This window comes from Pelodiscus sinensis, chromosome 8 (genome assembly GCF_049634645.1).
Source record: "Pelodiscus sinensis isolate JC-2024 chromosome 8, ASM4963464v1, whole genome shotgun sequence".
Taxonomy (NCBI): domain Eukaryota; kingdom Metazoa; phylum Chordata; order Testudines; family Trionychidae; genus Pelodiscus; species Pelodiscus sinensis.
This window is the reverse complement of record NC_134718.1, coordinates 47,014,808-47,041,789: the sequence shown is the minus strand read 5'-3', so window position 1 is coordinate 47,041,789 and position 26,982 is coordinate 47,014,808. Positions and strand designations below refer to the sequence as shown.

Here is a 26,982-nt window from a genome sequence, read left to right as displayed (position 1 = left end):
ACAGCTGATCCGGGGCTCCCTGCAGTTCTGCTCCTTTGAAATGCCGTGGCTGCATTTCAAAGGGGCAGTGCTGCAGGGAGCCTGGGATCAGCAGTGTTGTGCTTGCCCTGGGCTCTGTGCAACACTACCATTTTGAAACATTGCAGTGGTGTTTCAAAGAGACAATGCCACGCAAAGCCCAGGATCAGCTGTGCAGCTCTGCCCCTTTGAAACACTGCTGCAGCATTTCAAAGCGACAGTGCCACGTATAGCCCGGGGTCAGCTAGGGAGTCCCTAACTGATCCTGGAGTTGGTGCAGTGCTGCCCCTTTGAAATGCTGTGGTGATGTTTCAAAAGGGCAGCACTGCCCTGTTGACAAATCCAGGGGTAGGCAATAATTTTTGACAGGGGCTACTCTAAGATTTTGCAAAGTAGTTGAAGGCCGCACTCTTCCATGATATTAATGGAGGCGATCATAGAATCATAGAATAATAGGACTGGAAGGGACCTCAAGAGGTCATCGAGTCCAGCCCCCCGCCCTCAAGGCAGGACCAAGCTCCGTGTACACCATCCCTGACAGATGTCTATCTAACCTGTTCTTAAATATCTCCAGAGAGGGAGATTCCACCACCTCCCTTGGCAATTTATTCCAATATTTGACCACCCTGACAGTTAGGAATTTTTTCCTAATGTCCAATCTAAACCTCCCCTGCTGCACTTTAAGCCCATTACTCCTTGTCCTGCCCTCAGAAACCAAGAAGAACAAATTTTCTCCTTCCTCCTAGTGACACCCTTTTAGATATTTGAAAACCGGTATCATGTCCCCCCTTAACCTTCTTTTTTCCAAACTAAACAAGTCCAGTTCATGAAGCCTGGCTTCATAGGTCATGTTCTCTAAACCTTTAATCATTCTTGTCGCTCTTCTCTGTACCCTTTCCAATTTCTCCACATCTTTCTTGAAATGTGGCGCCCAGAACTGGACACAGTACTCCAGCTGAGGCCTAACTAGTGCAGAGTAGAGCGGCAGAATGACTTCATGAATTTTGCTTACAACACACCTGTTGATACAACCTAGAATCATATTTGCTTTTTTTGCAACAGCATCACACTGTTGACTCATATTCAACTTGTGGTCCACTATGACCCCTAGATCCCTTTCCGCCATGCTCCTTCCTAGACAGTCGATTCCCATCTTGTATGTATGGAACTGATTGTTCCTTCCTAAGTGGAGCACTTTGCATTTCTCTTTATTAAACCTCATCCTGTTTACCTCTGACCATTTCTCTAAGTTGCTAAGGTCATTTTGAATTATGTCCCTATCCTCCAAAGAAGTTGCAACCCCACCCCGTTTGGTATCATCTGCAAACTTAATAAGCGTACTCTCTATCCCAATATCTACATCATTGATGAAGATATTGAACAGTACGGGTCCCAAAACAGACCCTTGCGGAACTCCACTTGTTATTCCTTTCCAGCAGGATTTAGCATCGTTAACAACATCTCTCTGACTACGGTTATCCAGCCAATTATGCACCCACTTATTGTGGCCCTATCTAAGTTATATTTGCCTAGTTTATCAATAAGAATATCATGCGAGACCGTATCAAATGCCTTACTAAAGTCTAGGTATATGACATCCACCGCTACTCCCTTATCCACAAGGCTCGTTATCCTATCAAAGAAAGCTATCAGATTAGTTTGGCATGACTTGTTCTTCACAAACCCATGCTGGCTATTCCCTATCACTTTATTACCTTCCAAGTGTTTGCATATGATTTCCTTAATTACCTGCTCCATTATCTTCCCTGGGACAGACGTTAAACTGACCGGTCTGTAGTTTCCTGGGTTGTTCTTATTCCCCTTTTTATAGATGGGCACAATATTTGCCCTTTTCCAGTCTTCTGGAATCTCCCCTGTCTGCCATGATTTTTCAAAGATCATAGCTAAAGGCTCAGATACCTCCTCTATCAGCTCCTTGAGTATCCTGGGATGCATTTCATCAGGACCTGGTGACTTGCTGACATCTAACTTTCCTAAGTGATTTTTAACTTGTTCTTTGTGTATCCTATCTTCTAAACTTACCCTCTCTCTGCTTGTAGTCACTACGTTAGGAACACCTCCAGACTTCTCGGTGAAGACCGAAACAAAGAAGTCATTGAGCATCTCTGCCATTTCCAAGTTTCCTGTTACTGCTTCTCCCTCCTCACTAAGCAGTGGGCCTACCCTGTCCTTGGTCTTCCTCTTGCTTTTAATTTATTTATAAAAGGTCTTCTTGTTTCCCTTTATGCCTGTAGCTAGTTTGATCTCATTTTGTGCCTTTGCCTTTCTAATCTTGCCCCTGCATTCCCGTGTTGCTTGCCTATATTCATCCTTTGTTATTTGTCCTAGTTTCCATTTTTTATATGACTCCTTTTTTATTTTGAGATCATGCAAGATCTCCTTGTTAAGCCAAGCTGGTCTTTTGCCATATTTTCTATCTTTCCTACACAGTGGAATTGTTTGCTTTTGGGCCCTTAACAACGTCCCTTTGAAATACTTCCAACTCTCCTCAGTTGTTTTTCCCTTCAGTCTTGCTTCCCATGGGACCTTACCTACAAGTTCTCTGAGCTTATCAAAATCTGCCTTCCTGAAATCCATTACCTCAATTGTGCTGGTCTCCCTTCTACCTTTCCTTAAGATCATGAACTCTATTATTTCATGATCACTGTCCCCTATACTGTGTCTAGATGCGGTGTCTAGGATAGAGGTTGGGTGCAGAGGGGAGCTTGGGGTAAGGGGCTGGGATGCAGGAAGGAGCGTGGGGTCTGGGAGAGAGTTTGGGTGACGGAGGCGGTTGAGACCTACAGCAGGGGACTGGAGTGCAGGGTTTGGGATGTGACCTAGGGTAAATGGGAATTGTGCTCTGGGGCAGAAGATTGGGGTGCCAGATCTGGGAGGGGGTATGTGTGCAAGAGGGGGACAGAGGGTTTGGGTATGTTGTGGGGGGAGCTGAGGGTTGGGGCAGGGAGGGCCTGGGGTGCCAGAGGCAGGCTGTGGCCAGGAGACTTACCAGTCAGCCTGTCTGCAGAGCTAAAGCTTGCAGGACTTAAAACGTTTCCCAGCCAGCCAGCTTACCTGCTTGTCTGGCCATGTGATTCAGTGAATCATCGAGCTGAGGAGAGAGGGCGTGGTTCTTTTTGGCTGCCTGTTCTTATTGTGCTGGGGACGGGGGCAGCTCTGAAGCCTCCCCCTCTCTCCTCCAGTTTTGCAACAGAAACAGGGCCCATTTCTGAGCAGTCTCTGGGGTAAGCCGGGGAGCCTGCCTGGGCCTCCGTGCTGCCTCCGCAGTCTGAAACTGGTGGCTTGGCGGGCTGGATCCAGTACACAAGCTGTATTTTGCCCAGGCCTGGACTAATTGAATAGTCAATGCAGAAATGCATCGACTATTCGATAAGTGAATTACACTATACTTAACATCCGTAGTGCAGAGTCATCCCAGATGTTCCAAGGTTTTGTACCTCACAGGTGGAGACTGATTTAGATGCCAGGGGTCATGCAATTTTTTTACAATCATAATTGATACAGCAAGCCCACAAGTGCTAGGTCTCTGAGCTGCCAAGCTGAGAGGTACCAGAGCTCAGACCTGGCATAAATTAAGCTCTGGGGGTATGTCTACACTTCCACCCTAGTTCGAACTAGGGTGGTAATGTAGGCAACCGGAGTTGCAAATGAAGCCTGGGATTTGAATTTCCCGGGCTTCATTTGCATAAAGCCGGGCGCCGCCATTTTTAAATGTCCGCTAGTGTGGACTCCGTGCCGCGTGGCTACACGTGGCATGGACTAGGTAGTTCTAGGCTTCCTAGTCCGCACTAGCGGACATTTAAAAATGGCGGCGCCCGGCTTTATGCAAATGAAGTCCGGGAAATTCAAATCCCGGGCTTCATTTGCAACTCTGGTTGCCTACATTAGCACCCTAGTTTCAACTAGGGTGGTAGCATAGACATACACTGGCTGCCCCATCCCTTGTAGCAAATCCACAATGGAACGCAAAGGCTATGTCTACATTGGCAAGATTTTGTGCAAACACTCTTTAACGCAAGAGTTTTTGCATTAGAGTATTTGCTCAAGAGAGCGTCTACACTGGCATGTGCTTTTGCGCAAGAGATGTGCTTTTGTGCAAAAGCATCCATGCCAGTGTAGATGCTCTCTTGCACAAGAAAGCTGCGATGGCCATTTTAACCATCGGGCTTTCTTGTGCAAGAAATTAATGTTGCCTGTCTACACTGGCCTCTTGTGCAAGAACACTTGCTCAAGAGGGCTTATTCCTGAGTAGGAGCGTCATAGTTCTTGCGCAAGAAGCCCTGATTTCTTACATTAGAACGTCAGTGTTCTTGCGCAAGAACTCATGGCCAGTGTAGACAGGCAGCAGTTGCTTTTGCACAAAATCTTGCCAATGTAGACACAGCCAAACACTTTACTTACTTTATTTCATTTGAATCACAATTATAAAAACAATAGGTTGAAGTCTCCTCTCAGTAACACAGGTGACATGTCTCTGGCTTCTGCAAGGTTGCACCAGTAACTGAGAGGATAATTTTGCCAATTATGTCAAAACCATAAATTAAGAGCAATCACCAGAGGTTACTGGAAATATAATGAATGGGTTCTTATTACCAACTCTATCAAAGTGATTACTATTGAAACAAATTGACCATTACCTATCCTAAAGCAACAGCTGATGTTATTATACACAGTAGCAGCTACACTGCTATTTTAAAGCAATCTATATCCACTTTGTTTTATGATTGCATTAGTAGTAATTGATAGCCAGTATTTCCTTGGTGATAAATGGCTGTGTTAAGCTTGTAATTAAAAAGATAACATTAAATTGTTCTTTCTGCTCAATAAATATTACGGAAAAATAGCTAATCAGAACTTTTATTAATCAAAGCCCATATAATGAAGGTAAGCTACCCTATATGTATCTTTGCAATGAACTAATAATAAATATCATACATTCTTCACTTTCACCAAGATTGCATTGTTCTGGTCAGAAATTGGAAGTATCTCTGTTACAGTGAAGCTGTATGAATGGCTGGAAGTTGCTCCTTGCAACATTTTGAATCAAGTTAACTTCTAACTCCAGCTGACATGTAAGAAATGGCAATTCTGCCAAGGTTGTAAATGTTTCCACTTGAAACACCATTGCACTCCCTTGTTTATGCTATAGTTAGAATGCTTATCCATTACTGCCAGCTAACAGTTCCCAATGGAGTAGTGTGGTGAAGGACATGATATTCAGACTATAAATAATGTGCTTTTTCTGGTACCAGAAAACATAATTTTCTAGGTCAGCCTTGCTCAATCTGTGGGTCATACCCCCCACGGGTCAGCATAATTGTCCAGTCGGGTGATAGCTTGCTTCAAATTCATGTTTCCAGTCCTCTACTGATAGGATTTACTCCATCAATCTGAGCACCAATCATTTACACCATCAATCATTGTGTTTATTCCTAAGGTATCTTTTTCTAAAAGATGATGGAAACCTATGAAAGGACATGAGAACCAGGGCAAAGAGTTATAGGTTCTCCTGGGAGGCCTTGTGTCAGGTATGAAAAAAGTGAGATTCTCCCATTGCAGATCATCCCAACTTAAAAATCCTAAATGTAACAACTATATTGGAGAACTTCACAAAGGAGGACACTCAGCTATGGGAACATCTTGATGGTTTAGACTCTGGGTTCTATAATGATGCTGAGTTTTCTCTTCTCTTTCTTATAACTGCTTATAGTAACTTAGATTTATTTTCTAGAGGTGACAAAATAGGGGATGAAATGGAGGAGAAGAAAGAAATAGTAAAGGATGATGGCGTGGTGACAGGAGCAGAGCAAAGGAGGGAGGATATGAAGATCAGATGGCTGAATGGGGCAGGGAGGCAGTGAAAGGGTATTGATAAAAACACTTTCAATGAAGCAGATGGTGGTAAAGTCAGTTGATGGGGAACTCTAGGAACTGGGCTGGAGCAAGCAGCCATTGTAACCCACTAAGTATTCCTGCAGCGAGAAAAGACCTGGAAAAAGTGACTGACAATCTGAAAGGTCAAGTCTCTGAGAGATGTGAGTTGCTTGGAAGTCTATCCATAAAATCTCTATATGGATAGAACGTCCATGCTTGAATAATAAAACTATAGCAGTAGGAATATACTATGAACCATTGGCTCAGGGTGGTGATAGTGATTGTTAAATACTCAGAGGCTGCGTCTAGACTGGCATGATTTTCCGCAAATGCTTTTAACAGAAAAGTCTTTTGCGAAAAAGAGCATCTAGATTGGCACGGATGCTTTTGCGCAAAAGCACTTTTTGCGGAAAAGCATCCATGCCAATCTAGACGTTGTTTTGCGCAAGTAAGCCCCAATCGCCATTTTCACCATCGGTGTTTTTGTGCGCAAAACAGTTTTTAGCTGTCTACACTGACCCACTTTGTGCAAGAGGGCTTTTTCCTGAACGGGAGCAGCACAGTATTTGCGCAAGAACACTGACAATCTTACATTAGATCGTCAGTATTCTTGCACAAATTCAAGCGGCCAGTGTAGACAGCTGGCAAGTTTTTCCGCAAAAGCAGCTGCTTTTTGCGGAAAAACTTACCAGTCTAGACGCAGCCAGAGAGATTAGAGAGGCTATAAAAACAGAAATGCCTGTAATAATGGGGAATTTCAACTATCCCCACATTGACTGGATACATGTTTTTTCAGGATGGGGTGTGGAGATAACATTTCTAAGCACAATTAATAATTGCTTTTTGGAGCATCTATCTAGAACCCACAAAGAGCAAGACAATTCTTAATTTAGTCTTAAGAGGTGCACAGTATCTGGTCTAGCAGCTGCATATAGATGAACAGCTTGGTAATAGGGATCACAACGTAATTAAATTTTACAGTTTTACATTGAGGGAAAAATATTAAAGAAATCCACCACAGTATTATCTAAGGCTAAAAGAGGACATTACATGAAATAAGGAAGCTAGTTAAATGGAAATTTAAAAGAACAGTCCAAAAGTGAAGTGTCTGAAGGCTGCAGGAAAAGATTTTTAAATCTCCATAATTGAGACTGAAACAAAACATAAACCCCACATTCAAAAAACCAGAAACAGAACCAAAACCCGTCCTCACAACCATGACTGAATATCAGAAAAAAGAGGTAGTTTGACACAAAAAGACACCCTTTAAAAACTGAAAGTCAATTCCTACTGAGCAAACTAGACTAGAGTATAAATTCTGGCAAGTCAAGTAGAAACATATAAGTAGGCAGGCCAAAAAAGAATGTGAAGAGCAACTTAAAAAAAAAGACAAACTCACAGAAAAAATGTTTTAATGACATCTGAAGCAGCAAGTCTGCCAAACAATCAGTGGGGGCCATTAGCTGATTGAGGTACTAAAGGAGTACTCAGGGTACGTCTAGACTGCGAGGATCTATCAGAAAAAGATACGCAAAATGCACTCCGCATTTTGTGTATCTTTTTCCAATATTTTTATCGGAAGAGACTTTTCTGAAATTTGGCCTGTCTAGATGGGGCCAAATTTAGGAAAAAAACCCTCTTTTGAAAGCCCCCTTCTTCCTCGTGGAATGAGGAATACAGGGGCTTCTGAAAGATCTTGTTTGCTCTTCCACAAAAAAAAAAAAGCAGAGTAAATGCGTTCCCTGGTCGCAGCAGAGTTCTTCCTCCCACCACACACAGTCTAGTCGTACCCTCCAAGAAGACAAGGTCATTGCAGAGGTGCTAAATGAATTTTTGGAATCTCTCTTCACTTCACAGGATATGAGGGAGATTCCTCCTCAGTCATTTTTAGGTGACAGATCCAAGGAACTGGCCCAGATTGAGGTTTCAGTAGAGGATGTTTGGGTACAAATTAATAAATTAAACTTTAATAAGTCACCAGGATCAGAGGGTATTCACCCAAGAGTTCTGAAGGAACTCAAATATGAAACTACAAAACTGCTGCTGTGGTATGTAATCTATTGTTTAAATAACCTTCAGAAACAGATGGCTGGAGGATAGCTAATGTAAAGCCGCCTTAAAAGACTCAAAGGGTGATCCTGGCAAATACAAGCATTTAACCTAACTTCAGTATCCGGCAAAATCAGTGGGAGAAAGGGTGGTGATAGTGCATGTGACACTACATATAAGTCCTATGAATTAAAGGAGATTCCATGAAGTGATTGTGAAATAGCATATATTTCTGGTTTGGATGGCTTACACCTCCATCTATGTACTGCATGCTCAGAAAAACATTAGACGAACTAGCTGAATAAAGCATGGGCTAATGAAAAATAAGATCACTTTCAAAATCTAAAGAGAAGACATTTATTCCAGGATATGACAAATCTTTCATTTCACTTTTCTATACTTAAGCTAATCTGGAAGAATATTTTCCTGCCAAGAGGTGAAACTCGAATACTGTTGCTGATGATCAATGTTCCAATTTCATTGCAAGACTGAAAATTGTGTGTGGAGTACAAAAACAATTCCTTAGCAGCATACAGGCCATATTGTGACTTACCCTGTGCACATGCGAAAAGGGGTGGGGAAACTGGGGAGGAACTAAAGTTGATGCTGCTCTAAGATCTAAGACCAGAAGCTCTTCAGGTGAGTGAACTCTGCTTCCTCTATTGGTAAACAGAGAACAATGCTGTGACAATTTCGCTAGTCACTGTTGGGAGGTCACTTAACATGGATGTTGGGGGGTAATAAGCTCCCAGACAGGCTCAAAGAGAGGAAAAAGCTCTTACCTGTGTCAGAACACGTTTCTAATCATCTAGAACAAAATGTGCCAATATCTTTTCCCTTCACATTCAGAAAGGGCACTCTGCTGTTCTAGTGTGTATAGAAACATGCACCGGAGCAATAACAAAAGATCCTACTTACTTTGCTTGTGCATCTTATCTAGTCAGAGCTTTGTTCTGTGAGTAGTTTTGACAATAGTGTCACTGGCACTATTTTTCCCAAGAATTATCTTTAGTACACAAAGACCCATTGAAAATGGATGGGACATCTGTGGCACTGATTTCTATGGCAATCTGCATAACAATACCATCTATTATGCAATGTGGAGCATGACATGGTAGTAAAAATGCTCCTGTGATTGGTGGATGTGATAGGAACATTGTTTCAGTCCATATTATTCTAAGTTCCAGAGTACCTTTGGAATGCACTGGACCATAGGCCACCGAACTGGACTTTGCAGAAGCACAACAGAGGTGTAGAAGACAGGCACAGAACTACAGTTCAGCATGGCACAAGCTGGTATAGACTCTGGCACAGGCGCCCATTGACAGAAAGGATATTGCGGGGAAGGTCTGCAATGAATCAAAATGGAGACAATTTCAATTAGGCCTTGGGGCTGAGTAGGGAGCCAGGGTTGCTCTAAATGGAGAGACACAGGTCAGGAAAGAGTCAGATGACTGTCATTACAGCTATGTCTACACGGCAGTGTGCAGCTGCAATAAAAGAGTGCACGTCTACACAGCAAGCCTGTTATTTCAAAATAATTTCGAGATGGTAGACTTCTTACTCTGACTTCCCTTAGGGTATGTCTACACTACAAAGTTAGTTCGAACTAACGGACGTTAGTTCGAACTAACTTTAATAGGCGCTACACTAGCGCTCCGCTAGTTCGAATTTGAATCGAACTAGCGGAGCGCTTAGTTCGAACTAGGTAAACCTCATTTTACGAGGATTAAGCCTAGTTCGAACTAGCTAGTTCGAATGAAGGGGTGTGTAGCCCCTTAATTCGAACTAGTGGGAGGCTAGCCCTCCCCAGGTTTCCCTGGTGGCCACTCTGGCCAACACCAGGGAAACTCTATGCCCCCCTCCCGGCCCCGGACCCCTTAAAGGGGCACGGGCTGGCTACGGTGCCCGTGCCAGGTGCAAGCCTGCCAGCACCCAGCCAGCAGACCCTGCACCTGGCACGGCACAGAGCCACCCACCCGATGTCCCCCAGCCCACCCCCTCTTCCCGGGACCAGGCTGGCGGCTCCCGGGAGCTTGCCCTGGACCGCAAGAGGCAGGCACCTTCCTGGGCTAGTGCGGACATTGTGGACCTCATCCACGATCTCCGCACTAGGCACAGGAAAGTGGCCGTCTAGGGCAGGAGAGCTGCCAGCCTTGCCACCCAAGAGCAGGTGTGCATGAAAATCAAGGGGGTCCACTGAGACCCCCGACCCTGAGCCCTGAGCTTACAATGGCCGTCCTGGGTCAGACCAAAGGTCCATCTAGCCCAGTAGCCTGTCTGCCGACAGCGGCCAACCCTAGGGACCCTGGAGGGGATGGACCGAAGACAGTGACCAAGCCATTTGTCTCGTGCCATCCCTCTCCAGCCTTCCACAAACTTTGGGCAGGGACACCACTCCTACCCCCTGGCTAAGACTACTCCATGGACCCAACCTCCATGACTTGATCTCACTTCCCTTTCAACTCTGTTCTAGTTCCAGCCTTCACAGCCTCCTGCAGCAAGGAGTTCCACAGGTTAACTATTTGCTTTGTCAAGAACAACAACTTTCTCTTACTAGTTTCAAGCCTGCTACCCATTCCTTTCCTTTGGTGTCCTCTAGTCCTTCTTTATGGGAACTCAGGAAGAACTTTTCTGAATGCACCCTCTCCACCCAACCCCTGCTTTTAGAGACCTCTATCCTGTTCCCCCTCTGTCTCCTCTTTTCTAAGCTGAACAGTCCCAGTCTCTGTAGCCTTTCTTCATCTGGGACCTGTTCCCAACCCCTGATCATGTTAGTTGCCCTCCCCTCTCCCAGCCTTTCTCTTCCCCTCTCCCACCTCCTTTTCCCAGTCTCCCCCAGTTTTTTTCAATAAAGACAGAGTCAATGTTGGAAGAAACGTTATATTTATTTTGTACATCAATAAGAAGGGGGTCTAGGGAAGGGTAAGTGGAAGGAGGTGAGGGAGGAATGGGGTACGAGCCCCCGATGGGGAGGACTGGGCTGGCTCTGCGGGCTTCTGTGGGTGGAAGCTCTCCTGCAGCCCCCCGATTGCCCCCTCTCCCCAGATGGCAGCCTGCGGCAAGTGCAGCCGGGCTGATGGCCGAGTGGTGTGATGTGCCCAGTGTGGGTACTCCGGGCACTCCAAGCCAGAACTTCTTTGCAAGCGGGGCACCCCTTAGAACTGTGTGTCCGGGGTGGGGGTCGGGACCCTTTAAGCACAGCTCGTGGCTAGCCTGAGACAGCATCTCCACGCTCTAAGTCCTCCTCTGATGCCCTGCCGGCACGGCTTCTGGCCATCCTTAAGCCCTGTTCAGAGTCCACTCAATGTGGACTTGCTAGTTCGAATTAGCAAAACGCTAATTCGAACTAACTTTGTAGTGTAGACGTACCCTTACTCCTCATGAAATGAGGGTTACAGAAGTCAAAGGAAGAGTGTTCTTCCTTCCACTTGCTGCCATGTAGACTGTGCCAAAAGCCAAATTAAGGTATTTTGACTTCAGCTACGCAATTGACATAGCTGAAGTTGTGCAGCTTAATTTGACATTAGCCGTGCTGTGTAGATGTGCCCTATGGTAGGAGGACCCTGGGATGAATAAATAAATGTCCCTCAACAGCCTCTTTACAGGGAAAGTATCAGCAGTATTACACTTCCTCTCCCTGAGGATGATTATCCTCAGATGGAATTCACAGGACAATAGTAAATCTTTTTCCTATTACACAGAATGATAACATTATAGCTGTCAGTGCAGCTTTCAGTAAAATTGTACTGGCCTGCACCTTTGTATAGTCCCTATTTGATTTAAGAGAGAAAGAGGTGTGAGACCTGTTTTAAACAGCATGAATGGCCTTCCGACTAAAGCAGCAAGGAAATTAAAAGCTGATGCTGTCACTCTTCTCTTAACAAAGTGTGGCTTATGTTGTAGATCATATGGTATGTAAGATGACCCTCTCCTGTGAGACCTCCTGTAAGTACTAGGGTATCTGAGCCATGCAAAAGGGTGACTCAAGGACAAAACTGCCCTGATAGTTGGAATTGTGGATTTCCAAGCTTCTGTGGGTTGAAGTTAGATTGTTAATGTTTATTAATCGATGTGTGAGTATGTATTCACTGGAAATCATTCAGTGTGTATGTACAATTAAATGCTTTCAAAGGATATAAATATTGTAGTGATACAATTTACTATAGTTCTGTAGTTAATTCTTAAGCTGCTGATATTTATCCACTTTACTCGTCAAAGGAATGTAGTAGGAGGGAGCTTATAGAAGGTCTCAGAAGCCAGAGCATAATTAGAAAATAGAGCTAGTGTCAGAGGCTTGCAATTCAACTCTCAAATAGACAATGGCAAGTTATGTGGTGATTCTGTGATGGGCAGATAGCCACTAGGGACTAGCATAGGGATGCTACTGAAACAAGCGTTCAGTCTGTCCTTTCTTTGCTTGCAGGGCATTTAAAGGATCATATAGTTATTATGGACCTGATCACTTAGTAATGTTGTATACTCTCAAAATGTCACACCCATAGATTTTTTTCATGCAGGATATAGGTGCACTTCGAGATGAGATGCCTGCTAGGAATGTGCACACACAGCTGGATGTCAAGCTGGGGACAAGCAAGTCTGGCAACAGACTTCACAAGGCCCTGTGAAATGTGTGTGGGGGGGGGGGGAGGGAGTTGGCTGCAGGCCCCAAGAAGGGGTGGAGCTTTGAGTGAAAGGGGCAACACTAGGTGCAACCAGTCCTCAGTGCCACCCAGACTGCTTTGCACCTCCCCCGACCAGGCCTCAGCACCCATACAAAGCACCTCACGGTACTGATTTAAAGGGTTTGGGGGCCACTACTGCTGTTGCAATAGCTCCAGCATGAAGCCCCAGACTCTTTTAAATTACTGGACTGTGGGTCAACTGTCCCCTATGCCCCACTTCCCCATTGGCTGCCCTGGGCATAAGATATCTCTTGATGCAGCTGAAGAGGAGGAGGCATATGTAAAATTGCTTTCAGTGGCTTTTGCTTATCCTTGGTCCTGGGGAGAGAGGCAGTCAGGGATCTTTCCCAGTCGTTGCATAATGTAGCATTCTCAGAACTGCTTTAAATTAGGCTCAGAGGGCTACAGTCCCAAGCTACCAGTCTGGTAGTCAGTGATCACTGTAGCTTTGAATGCGCCTCCTTTTCCCTGGGAATACCTCTATCCAGGGCCCTCGATGGAGGCTATATAGATCCAATTACAGTAGCTTTGCACCATTTGGTGATTATCTTCTCCCAGGCTGAGGTGATCTGCTGGGCTTTTGCAACTGTTCTGTACTCTGAAGTGGCACTAAGTAGACAGAAAAGGTCTGCAGAGCTACCTCAGAGTATTCTAACATCACAAGCAGTTTTCTGGATGACTTCCTAAATGCTCCAGCTTCCCATGATGTTTAAAAGCAGAGGTGAAAGTAAGGTGGTGCGCCCTACTACGCTGCTCTGTCGAGCTCTGCTGGGGTACTCTGCTCTGCTGCTCTGCAGCAAGAGCGGGCTGGGTCGCTGCAATGCGGCTTGCGGTGCACTCTCCCAGCGGGGTTGCTGCTGCAGGGTGGTGTTGGTGACTGGCATACGCAACCAGGTAAAGCAGAAGGGCTAAAGGGGCCAGCTGGGGGAGTGCTGTAGGGAAGGGGTGTGCGCTCCCAGCTGGGCTATTGGTGTGTCCCTTGTCCTGCTGCCCCTCAGTGGATGCCGGGCAGGGCATGTGCAATCTATGTCATGTGCTGTTGCCAGCAGACCCTGGGAAGAAGCCAGGGAAAGTGGGCATCAGCAAGGGAGTCTCTTGCACTGCTACCAGTTTCTCTGCAGCAGTGCCCCCACACAGCCAGCCTACAGCTCCCTTGTGGCAGTGTAGCAAGCAACAGCCAGGTCAGGAAATCTGGCCCCAGCGCCCTCCCTCCCAGGTTCCCCTCCAATGCCAGCCTTCCTGCCCTGACTCCCATAGGCACTGGAAGTAAGAGTGCACTGCACCAACCCCAGGCTAGCAACTGGCTTCCCTGCATTTGGGGGCCAGCCCTGCTGCCAGCTCCTCCAGCCCTGGGGTCCTGTCACCCATCTGCCCTGCCATTGGCTCTGCCAGCACTGCCAGACCCGGGGTCCTGCTGTCAGCCTAGGGCTCTGCAACTGCACCCAGCTGTGGCCCCAGCCTGGGGCATGAGGGTTGCTAACTCTCCCAGAATTGCAGCACCATCAATGGAATCTGGTCCATCCAGTCAAGTTGACAACCCAATCTCAACAAGACTAAGGGGGAGGGGAGTGCATCTCAGTATCCCCACTCCAAAAATAGTTCCATGCTACTGCTGATTCCTGCACTGCCATCCCTGACTCCTGCACCTCCCACACATACCCTCCGCCACCTGCTCTGATTCCTGCGCTTCCAGCCCCTTGCTCCTCCCCCACATTGCCCTGCTTCCTGTCCTGACTCCTGCATCCCCTCATGCTCCAACCTCCTGCCCAGAGCCCCCACACTAACCCTCACACTTGTATTTCTTACAAGCACTGTCATAGCGCAATCCCGCCCCCCTTGTCCTGAGGCCCCTCCCCCATGGGGAGGCAGGTTGCGATAGGACAGTATCCATAAAAAAAAAATAAGTTACTTTCAGGGTCCTAGTTGCTCTGAATGCCATTCACTTTTAAAGATACAATATCTTTTCATGCTTCTTAACAGACAACTCTAGCTGCTGACATAAGAAAAAACAATCTCCTCTCTACTAATGTTGTGAGCAGATCCCAAGAGCTCTGAAAATCTTATTCAGAGTCCAATGCCCCATTAGTCAGACCTACATTATAGATTATTCTTAGCCAATGACAGCAGTAGAATGTCAAAAACCTAATGTTCCGCTAAATTACACATGTGAAAATCAGGATTAACTCCACTGGAATCAAGGAAGTTATAAATGTGTAGGACTGGGATAAATGGGAAGAAACGTTGGCTTTTAAAATTCTATATCAGTTCCATCTGGGGAAATATTCAGGTTGGCAGCATAACAAATCATCTTCCAAAAATCACTTTCGCACAGAAGTTTAATATACAGATTGTTTCAAACATTTCACCATCTTTCTTCTGAAATATTTCTCAAGAAGTCTTATGACCTTTATTTTTCTTGCAATAAATATTAAAGCTATAACTTTGCAGAAAGTTATGCTTTTGCCCATAAATGAAGAAGAGGTTCATAAAAATGATGAAATCATTAGTCTTGTTAGCCAATCACTGCTGGCATTTGTTGCAGTGAAATCATAACAGGAGATGTAGTACTTTTATTATAGTAAGTCAGTGATGTATATTGTTATCATTGCCAGTATTCCATTAGAATTCATTTTTTCCAATAGTTTATATCAGCCATAAAAATATCTTCTGACCTAAAATAAAACTTGTCATTTAAGCCTGGACTTCACTGTGTTAAATAGCCATAGCCCTGTGTTTTTAAATTATGGAATGCAAAGCAAAAACAGTAAAAGTGTGTGTGCAGTTCCAATCATATACAAGATAACTTGGTACATATTTTTTTCCAAAATGAATCTTAACTTTCCTCCTGTTTAATGCCACCTAAGACAAGACATAACCAGCAAGCTGAAGTTAACTAAAAAATCCTCTAACATCATCTGCATGCAGTGAATTGGGATTACAATTCTTCTCATTGGCATCTATAGTAAAACTTATTTCAGTTTTCTAGCAAGGATGCTTGATGGGAAGAGACCAGAGAACATGAATCCAAGTCATATTCCTCTATATGGGTATGTCTACACTACCCCGCTAGTTCGAACTAGCGGGGTAATGTATGCATACCGCACTTGCTAATGAAGCCCGGAATTTGAATTTCCCGGGCTTCATTAGCATAAGCGGGGAGCCGCCATTTTTAAATCCCCGCTGCTTCGAACCCTGTGTAGCGCGGCTACACGGGGCTTGAACTAGGTAGTTCGGACTAGGGTCCTATTCCGAACTACCGTTACTCCTCGTGAAACGAGGTGTACCGGTAGTTCGGAATAGGCACCCTAGTCCGAACTACCTAGTTCGAGCCCCGTGTAGCCGCGCTACACAGGGTTCGAAGCAGCGGGGATTTAAAAATGGCGGCTCCCCGCTTATGCTAATGAAGCCCGGGAAATTCAAATCCCGGGCTTCATTAGCAAGTGCGGTATGCATACATTACCCTCCTAGTTCGAACTAGGAGGGTAGTGTAGACATACCCTATGATTTATAGTAATACTCTCTAGTTACTGATTAAACATTCATTGTTCAATATAACATAATATCAGAAGCAGTTTTGTTATACTGAGCCATGAATGTTCGATCAGATACTAAGTACAGAGCTTGCTATGGTCCATGCCTGTTTTTAGGTGGTGATTTTACTTTCCAGACAACAAATGGCTTCAATAAATATGCTCACTTCTTCAGTATATCAAAGATGTTTCTAGCCAAACACACAGAGAGAAAATGAAGGATGTGTCTGTATCTACATCTATAAAAGCTGAATACAAAGAAAAGTCCTTCCTTGGATTTTGCTAATATTTTCCTCTCACACCCTCTTCTCTTCACCTGCCTGCCATATTTTTTTCATTTCATAAAAATTGGAAGACATTGGGATTCCTGCAGACATATCATCTTTATTTTAGTCTTTATATAATTTTAGGGCTAGATTTTCCCTTTAGACACAGCCTTCAGCAATCACCTTTAATATGAAATTGCCTAGATTTCGCGATCCCCAACGACATGCTGCATCTGTTCTGTAGGGATTCTGGAGGTGACTGACGGTGTATTTCCCACAAAGGTGGAGTAGAGAGCAGGGCTTTTAGCAGGTGAAAGGTTAGAATTGTTACTTTAATGCTGCAGTTTTGTTGTAGTAGTAAGTATGTGTTAGAGCACCCAGAATTTTAGGTAGGCATCTCTTTTATTATTATTTAATCAGAAGCAATAAATGAGCCTGGTGTAGCCCCAAAATGACTCACAATCAGTTCCTCTCCTTCTTCCTGGATCCAGCAGGATGGTAATTTGACTCTGGTCTAGACAAATGTAAAATTATGACACCTGCTTGCAGTTCAGCTGAACTGGCCAGCAACACAGGTGCTGCCAAAACTCTGCCCTTTTCCTTCCCAGCTCTTGCTCAGTGGTACTATGTGGTTTACACCAGGATCTGCCCTCAATACACAGTACAAAATTAGTAGTGCGTTTTTCTTAGGTGGACATGGGAACCTATCCATCATTACATTATCCCATTGCTGGTTTTCATCGTATCGGTACACAGTGTTCCAGAAGGTTTTGGCAAATCCTATATTCAGTGTAATCGTTCATTATACCAATAATTAGCTTATGTGCTATTGTAGAAGCCTATGAAAGAGATTAGCCAAGCCATTTCCTAGTTACATGTACGATAAAACTGTGGAACAGAGAGAATCTAATTATTTCCAGTGAAGAACGCAGGTTTTTTTTCCTTTGAATGTAAATTAATGTTGACGTTTTCCATGATCCCAAGGCAATACGACTCACTATACTATTAAGAACAATTCAATTGCTCATCTTGAAAGGATGTTGCCAGGCAATGGCCCCGAGGGCTCTGTAGTCTAGAGCCCTGGTTTCTACATTGCAGCTGTAACATGCCCTGAAGTCTTGCATTTTTATACTGTAATTTTTAAAAAAATAGATATACTATTCAACAATGGGAAATAAGGCTGGGGAACTGTGACTTTTAAAGTAAACCTTAGCAAGAATGAAATACAATCTGCACCAAATGTATCCTTCAGCAGCAGAAACTTACTATGTTAGATGAACCTGCTCACTCTATGCTGATCCTGCAAAGGAACCTGAGACTTTAACTCCATCACAGAGGCTTACTGTAATCAATCAGTCTCTCTGTTAGAGTAAAAGTATGTGCTTTCCAGCATCATGTTGTCTGAGTAGTGCATAGTACTCAGAACAACTATCATGCTACAAAATGTTGCATTTCTGATACCAGTAAATTATGCACAATAAGTTAAAGCTTAGAAGTGTCTCCTTATTTGGCTCACTAGCAAGAGCTCCAAACTTTATCACCAACTATTGTGTCTGATGGTCAGAAATTAGAACAAGCATAAATTATTATAATTAAGAGTCCTTTAGTCAGTGGCTAAATTTACCTTGCACCTCCAGTAAAGCTATTGCCTTTGGGAGTTCTACAGAAACCTTCTTGGTCCAAATCAAGTGGAATTCTGGCTAGGCTACCAGTCTGTCTGCTCAGATTTTCTCTTCATAATTATCGCATTATAATACCCAGCTTTCCTCCTCTTCTGGGGAAAAATTACTTTTAAGCCTTACAGACTTGGACTAAACATAGAAGTAATTTCTCAACTAATTCTTTTATCCTATGCCAATATTTGCATCACTGAAAATACCAACAACAGAAGATTAGACTGAGAAAGTATCACAGTGTAAAATTAATCAGAAATTTTATACCGAGGATGAGGAGTGACCTGAGTTCTTTGGCTAGGGATCATTTAACATATATAAAAAATAATCTTACTAGCCGTCGTGGAAATTTGTTTGTCATCTATGTAGAAAAATAAAATTCTCTAGGGTCAGCATTGGGACAACACCCTAAGTGATGTTCTAGCCCTCTCCACTACATACTCATAAAAGGATTCCATGGAGAAATTTGAGTTCATAATGTAATACCTTCTAAACCCAGCACCCATGATTTTTTTTGTCATTGTTTGTTATAGTGAAGTTAGTTCTCACAAAAGATACAAACTGAAGTCTTTCCATTCACAGAAAGGCACAGCATAGTAGTGGCCATATAAGTATCCCTACAGCATCCTATAAATGTGTCTCATTCTGGACCTGAAGAGGAAAGCAATTCAATCTCCATATGTGTTCAGTCCTTAGTTCCTACTGCTCTCCTTTTCTTCACTATTATCCCTCTGACTAGTCCCAGCTGGTCTGATTCTCAGTGACACACTCTGGTGCTCCCAGAAAACTCTTTCAACCTTTCCACTCCCTTCCTTTTCTGAAGCTACTCTGACTTGGTTCTGGCCTTTTTCTCAATCACCAAGATGCTCCTGCTAACAATCTCTGTTTTCATAAATTGTGCAGGCTGTTTCTGGACATGGGTTTCACTGAACATTGGTGTATCCTCACTCAGGAATAAATGAAGGAGTGATGCAACCCTACCAGCATGACTTCATTTTTGCAAGAAGTTCATAAACTAGCATGAAATGACCACCACACCAAACCTGATTACATAGTTTTTAATTATGCTTTATCACTACAACAGTAAAGAATAATATGTAAATTAGCTTTTCAATGTTTAAAAAGTTTCTCGAAAACTCAGGAAATAGGAAGGAGCACTCCCACCTGCTGCCACCCCATTACACAGCTATGGAGTTTTGTGCCTTTGTTAATTAATTCTCCTGTGATATCCATAGCAATTAAGCAGTTTAATGCTGAGTGATAAACTCTGCAACCTTACACAAGTTGAACAGCACTAACTTAAGTGATCCTGAATACTTTAATGAGATTACTCAGGTGAGGAAGGTTTGCAGAATCTAGCCCTGTGAGAGAAACAACCAGTTATATGACAAAGTCTAAGTTATTTATTTATTAGCAAATAACACTTCTTGTCAGGGTTCGGGATGGAGTATATCAATAACTAAGCTGACTGCTGTCACTAAATGATGGAATTTGATAGCGGATTAATTTCTAGAGAGTGCATTTGATTTAAAACACTAATCAGAGGAATTAAAAATCATATTGAACCTATTAGGCATTTTGAAAGGAGAGATTTGTCTATTAAGTATGGTCTTCATTCATTGAATACCTGCTAGAAGAATAAGCTTGAGGTCTACTATACTTTTTGTGATAAACCAGAAGGTATAAATATAGGAACCAATACCGTCCTTTTTCTTTATGCTGAGCAGAATTTACTCATACAAACACTCCCATTGACTTTGCTATCTCATGTATTTGTTACAGCTATAACCTTAATTTAAAAATAAGTCATAGTCAGCAAGCTTCAGACCTGATAATACTGTTATGCTATGTAACTTTCTAACACATTAACTCCTTTAATGGTTCTCCTTGCATGAGTACGTGCTCTTCAAAATGAACAGGGATGGCAAAAGCCCCAATTTTCTTTTTAATGGTATTTATTAATATTATCCCAGCTGCTAAAGTAGTCCTTTAGAGGAGTACCATTCAGCCAGGTACAGCTGAAAGGATGGTAGCTGTGATGAAAGGCCTTGAGGACAAGAAATGGAGAAATTAAATTAGAGAAGAAATACGAAGGGATTTTCAAGCTTGCTGTTCAAGAAGGACTCAAGAGAAGCAAACGAAATGAAGTTAATATTTATCCTTGAGGTTTATACCTGACTTTTCAAATGCAGATGTCCAAGGAACACTAGCCACTAACTTTTCAAGGAAATAGTCAAAAAATGAGGTGACTTGTTCTCAGAGGAATTGATCAAGCCTATTTGAGGTTAGAGGAATTTAATATAAATGTTTTACATTTAGCCTAAACTGCCCAGCTTTCCTGTTTCTGTTCATATTGCAAACTGATGCAACAGAATTAGACTTGGGGGCAGTATTGAATGAGACTACTGCAATAGAAGAATATTTCTTTTCATTTATTAGCAGAGAATTTCTCCCTGAGAAAAGAAGTAAGCACCAATAAATGGGCACTTATACTATCTAATAGATTCCTACATTCCAAGGCCAGATTGAAGAGGCCATTATCATATATTTGTACCCTATGTATTTATAGACAATAATAACATCACCTCTTTTCTTCTCTTTGTTGAGATACATAGATTAAAAAATGAGTTTTCTAAGCCTTTAAGTCTTGTAACTCTTTTCTGAACCTTCTCCAGTTTAGCAACATTGTTCTTGAACTGTGGTCAGCAAAACTGGACATAGTATTCCAACAGCAGTGGCATCAGTGCCAAACCCATACAAAAAATACCCTTTTGGCCCCAGCATCATTCTGGGAGCTCTTGTTCAGGTGATTATCCACCATCAATCCTTTTTGGCGTCACTGCTTCCCAGGATAAAATCCCCATCCCATAAAAATGACTCACATTCTTTGTTCCTATATGTTACATTTACAGTTAAGTGTATTAAAATGCATATTTTTGCTTGGACCTAGCTTACTAAGTGACTTGCTCTCTTGTTTATTTATTACTCCTCCAATTTGTACATCATCTGCAAACTTTATCAGTGATGATTTTGTGTTTTTCTGCAGGTCACTGTTAAAAATGTTTAATGACATAGAGCTAACAACAGATAAAGTTCTCCCATTCTCATTATGACTATAATATCTGTCACTTTAAAAACATTTTAGAGCTGTTCAGTTTAGTTTTGAAGATTGCTTTTATTTACTAACATGATTTTAAAGGCCCCTATTTTGCAGAAAACATTATTTTTAGTTGATATATATGAATAATATGTTTTCTTAAATTTTTGTATGGGTTTCCACATATATCCTACTTAACTGATTTTAAATGGTACATTTCTATATGTACATTTTAGAGTCTGTTCATAAGTCCATTTGTTTAAGAACTCCTCCTAAATGGTAAGACGTAGGAACACCAACTTTTGTATTCAGCTTCGTCTTCTAATTTAAAGGAAGGACAGGGTTTGGTTGAGCCAGGCCCTAGGAAAAGAACTGTTTTCCATAACATGCAAAAGGCTGCTGTTCAGAGGGACATGATACGAGAGAGGCCACTGGGAGCAGTGAGCCTGCATGGGAGAGCTATCCTGCAGTGTCTACTGGGAGCAGCCATACCACCAAAGGAATGGCCAGCAGACCATCTTGCCTGCCAGCACACCAAATCAGTAGCCCTTCTGCTTCTCTTGGCCCTTGGCTGCTGCACCAGAGATGGGGGGGGAGGGAAGGGGAGAAGGTCCTTGGCAGCTGGGGGAGGCTGGGTGGAGAAAAAAGGCCCCTGGCAGCCAGGAGGAAGGGGGGGAGAAAAAATGCCCCAGTGACTGAGGGGGAATGAGGAGAGAAAAAATACCGCTGGTGGCCATTGGCGAGAAAAGAAAAGGCCCATGCTGGATAGGACTTCCTGCCCTGAGCCTTTCCACACCCCACAACCCTCTCCCCAGCCTCCTGCACTCCCCCAGCCCCTGACTCTCCTGGTCCTTGGCTGCAGCACCAGAGGTGTGGGGGGGGAAGGTCCTTGGCAGTTGGGGGAGGCTGGGTGGAGAAAAATGGCCTCTGGCAGCCAGAAGGAAGGGGGATGGGGAATGAGGGGATAAAAATGCCATTGATGGCCAGGAGGGCACTGGGGAGAAAAGAAAAGGCCCATGCTGGATGGGACTCGCTGCCCTGAGCCCCTCCTCATCCCACAACCCTCTCCCCCAGCCTCCAGCACTCCCTCTCCACATACTGGGTAAGTCTGCTAGTATTCTATCATCTGTATTTTGTAGTATGGGCCCCATTTAATATCCATTGAAGCCAATGGAAAAACTCCGATCGACTTAAATGCTGTTGGATTAAACCTTGTTCGAATGACTGAGGATAGAATTTGATCTACAAGTAGGGACGTCAATGTGTAGTCAACTAAACAATTAACCAGTAAGCCTGGGCTTATTGATAAATCCTATCTGCTATATGCACTCCCCCACCCATTACTGCCTCTGATACAGAGGCAGCAAGGGGGGAGGCGGAAACTGGCGCCTGTGGGGAGTCAGCTTTTAAGTTGGCTTCCCATGAGTACCAGATTCTACAGAACCACCTGCCCTCTCCTCCTCCCACCCCGGTTACTGCCTTTCTATCAGAGGCACCGGCACCAGAGGAGAAAGGTAGGCAGGAGACAATACAAGTGGCAATGATACATCTGATAGAGAGACAGCGGTGCAGAGGTTAAGAGGGACAGGCAGGAGCCAGTACACGAGGGAAGCCAGGTTTCAAGCTGGCTGCCTGCACATATTGGCTATTTGAGGCACCCATCAAAGGCATCAGTGCCGGGGGGGAGACAGTGATAGAAATGTAGCTGTGTTAGTCTGGTGTAGCTGAAACAAAACCAGGACTATGTAGACGATATGTGTGAGGAGCTGGCAGGGGGGAGGATCTGGTAAAGCCAGCTCCCCACATTCACCAGAGGCAGCAGCGAGGGGTCAGGATGGCAGGGGAGGCTGCCACGGAGCAGCCTCTGTTCATGACCCCTGGGGACTATTGAATAGTTGTGTAACTACTAAAATTTGATGTGGTTACATGATTATTCATTTAATCAATATCTAATGAATATTAATCAATATTTATCTTTATGTACAAGGACAAATTAGTGGTGCAAAGCTATCAGAATCAATGACCCTATTACAATTACATTATAAATATGCTTCAGCATTTGATTAAGACTGTTTCGCATTGTATGTATTCCTAGTATTGAAGTACTGAAAGCATAAAACTCTTTATTCAATTTTCTATGCATTTTGTTCTTTGTTTTCACGTGAAACTGCAATTGTTCAGTGAAAATGATGGTAGGAGGATTGTGTGCTGATACTTTTGCTAGACTTTCTGCTTTTAAGTGGTTAACCTCTACATCCTTACTATGCAGGGCTAGTATACTCAGATTTTTAAATTTGTACAGTAGAAAGGGTACGCATTAATTTTAGTTAAAACAACTGTTTTTCTTTTTTTACTCCATTATTTAAAATGCAGTATAGGAAGATATTAAAAGGAGCGTGAAGTTAAGATTCCTTTATTGTATAAAAAGGCAGGTTGATACAGATGTTAGCTTCAGAACTAGTAGAATGTAGTTTCTTCAGCACTGCTAGAAATGAAGGCTTCTCAGTAAAACATGTATGAATTGCTCATAGAACCTGCCTGAAAGAAGAAACTTTGCCAGAGTTTGGGAGAGGTAGAAAGACCTTTTCCCCCAAAAAATTGTCTTCAAAGTGTACATTATTATCCAATTGCCTGATGCATGTTTGAAACTGAGAATCCTATGTTTACACTGCTAAAAGGATGCAGATTCTTTGATTTGATCTTTTGTCCTTCTAAAGTATTGCTTCAGTGAACTGCTAATGCATAATATGTAACTTATTTGACATTTAGAAGATTTAGGGTGTAAGTTCTCTAATTTAATTGCAAAGCTGATATGACAATGTGATACTACCTTGGGGAAAAAGAAAGACAAGTCTGATTTAATAAAAAATGCAACTTAGGATAGAAGTATTATTTCTGCTAATAACCACTATCTATCACTAGGGACACTGCTTTATATAGAAAAAAACCCCTTAAGTCAATTAAACAGATAAATTCAAAGAGACATTCAGTAAGTAGCCTTAATTCCCTGTGGTAAGCCAAGAAAGCTTGAGGAGGAAGAAGCCTGAAGATAAGGCTTTAAATTTTTTGAGAAACAGCTGTAACATATACCTGTAAGTCTATAGCTTGCTCCTCATAGCTTCAGCTACCCCATTTTTAGGTAGGAGGGGTTAAAGCATGCTGGAAGAAACCTGCACAGATCCTAGCCAATCAGAAAGTGGCTTACTGGAGCAGCCCAGATATAAGGGGCTGCTCAGCAGAGCAGAGATCCACCAGGGAGAAGCACTGGCTGTCTTAGGGTATGTCTAGACTACATGGCTCTGCCGACAGAGCCATGTAAATTAGTTTACCCGACATAGTCAATGAAGCGGGGATTTAATGATTCCACTTCATTAAAATAAAAATGGCCTCCGCACTGTGCCGACAATCAGCTGATCTGGCACAGCGCAGGAGTCTAGATGCAGATCGGTCAACAAGGGAAGCCTTTGTCTACCACTCCTGTAAACCTCGTTTCACGAGGCATAAGGGAGTGGTCGACAAAGGCTTCCCTTGTCGATCGATCCGCGTCTAGACTCCCTCGCTGTGTCAGATCAGCTGATTGTCGGCACAGTGCGGAGGCCATTTTTATTTTAATGAAGCGGGGATTATTTAAATCCCCACTTCACTGACTATGTCAGGTAAACTAGTTTACATGGCTCTGTCGGCAGAGCCATGTAGTCTAGACATACCCTTAGAGAGCAACAAGAACAGGGCAGAACAATGCTGGGCAAAGACAGAGGAGCCAGGAGGAGCTCTAGCCTGATAACAACTAGACGGGGCTCCTGGTACAAAGAGCCAAAAAGGGTGCAAGGGCTGTGGGGAAATGGCCCAGGGAAGGCAGGCCATAGAGGGGAGTGGAAGAGGGCAGTAGGTGGATGCCACTCAAGGGTTGCTGTGCTGGGGCCTTGAGTAGAGGGCGGGCCTGAGGCCTCCCCCATGTCACTGCTGCCGAAGGAAAGGCTAGTGAAGGACTACAGCTTACTCCTGAGGGAGGGACTAGAACTGGCAACCTAAGTGGCACACAGGCAGCTTTTCAGCAGTACACTGGGTGGGAGCGGAGCGGAGCGGAGCTCAGCCAACCAGCCCTCCCTTCCTTCCCTCCCCACGCAGCCATCGGAGAGCCCTCCCTCTTTCCCGCATCAGGTTAGGCTGCAGTGGGAGGAGGCAGAATTGGGCTAAAGTTCCTCAGCAGCACCTCCGGGTCCAGCCCAAAAAGGTGTGGCCACGGCAGTTGCACAATAAGGCATGAAGCCAAGTAAGCATCCCACCTCATGTCCAGACCCCCACACCTCAATCCCCCTCATTCACTCACTCAGCGCAAGTTGAATGGCAGATGGTAGAACTTGCCCTCTTTTCTATAGTTATCTCAGTGATTATTAGACTTCTTCAAGCCATAGCATGAGAGAAAAATATTTGGAACCCCCAATCCCATCTAGCCATAAAGGAAGCGTGGTTTGTCACAACCCCTCTGGAATGGCTCAAAACCCCCATGTTGAGAACTTGAGACCTGTTTCTTTCTGTTTCCCATTTCACCTTTGTGAGACGGTGTAGCCAGACAGGCCCCCCCATCACATCAATCTTGCTTGCCCCTCTGAGGTGCCTGTATACAGGGCAGAGAAGGAGCAATAAAAATCAGCATAGCCTTTGAAGCTTTGATGCGAGACCAGGATATGCTAGCTCATCTGACCCTGGGCAAGCTGAAAACATAGATATGAGAAAAAATGATTAAGGCAATAAGCTGACCTAGAGGCTGCAAGAACTGCCCTGGCTGGCACCTATATTGATACGATCACACACAGTCGTCCCTGGGAGAGAAATCTCCCACTGAGAAAAGAATGCCCAGTACTCCCAATTTAGTTATCTCTCTTACAAGTGTAAATTAAGTTCACAACTCCCTTGTAAGAACTGGCGTCACAAAAAACAGACCAGCACCATTTGGCATCACAGATAAGAAAAAGAAATACGTGACCCCATGGGTATAAAGATGGGTCCAGCAGCACACTCAGTTTGAGCGTCAATCTACCATCTATCTGCTGGTCGGGTTAGGTGATTGACCTCCCGAGGTCCACGGGGACGCCCACCTCATATTTTTGTCTTTCCGAGGAATTGAGGGACCAATCCTGGCCTGACACACTGGGACCAAGCGATGCAGAAGGGGATAAAAATTATACCCGTATGTGTCCCTTTGTTTTAATGCATGCATAAAATAGAGCTCTTTAAAAATTAAGCTGTCACTTGATACCATTATTTTCTATCTTCCTTCTTCCTATGTAACCATAAGATCTGTATTTGCTAGCAGTTAAGAAATAGAGCAATAGCCATTGTAACCATATAATTTATAAGCTTGTTTAATAAACCTGTAACTGTTTAAGCTTTAACCTGACTCCTTCAGTTGCTGTAACAGAACCAAGTACAATTTAAAAGAACTTCAGCTGGTCATAAGGGACAGGTATAGGGAGAGCTTGGGCGTTTGGATCGTGTCACTTCCAGAGGACAGATCCATTGGCATCCAGAGGGCATCTCTCAGTCTTCCCTAAACTGCCCGCTGCGAAGGGATCCTGTATCCTAGCAGTTAAAATCTGAGATGTAAGAAGCTCTTCCTATAAACTTTGGGGCGTCTGTCAGCCTGTTGGCTGCCCGACGCAACGGGACCCCGGTCCTAGCGGTAAAAGACACGGACGTTAAACTTCTCGGGGCGCCCTTCAGCCTCCCAGGCTGCCCACTGCGACGGGGCCTTGTGTCCCAGCAGTT

General features: G+C 43.9%; 1 protein-coding gene across 4 annotated transcripts in view; it reads right to left on the bottom strand.

The window, feature by feature from the left end:
* The window catches only part of STK32C (serine/threonine kinase 32C), a 309,125-nt gene that overhangs the window by 68,248 nt on the left and 213,895 nt on the right, over positions 1-26,982 (bottom strand). Inside the window, exon 2 of one of the 4 annotated variants that reach the window (XM_006136629.4) lies at positions 9,155-9,311. The exons of the other annotated variants lie outside the window; for them this stretch is intronic. Coding sequence (XP_006136691.2) covers positions 9,155-9,247 — 93 coding nt within the window. The 5' untranslated portion in view covers positions 9,248-9,311. The remainder of the gene's footprint in view (positions 1-9,154; positions 9,312-26,982) is intronic. 4 annotated transcript variants of the gene reach the window in all.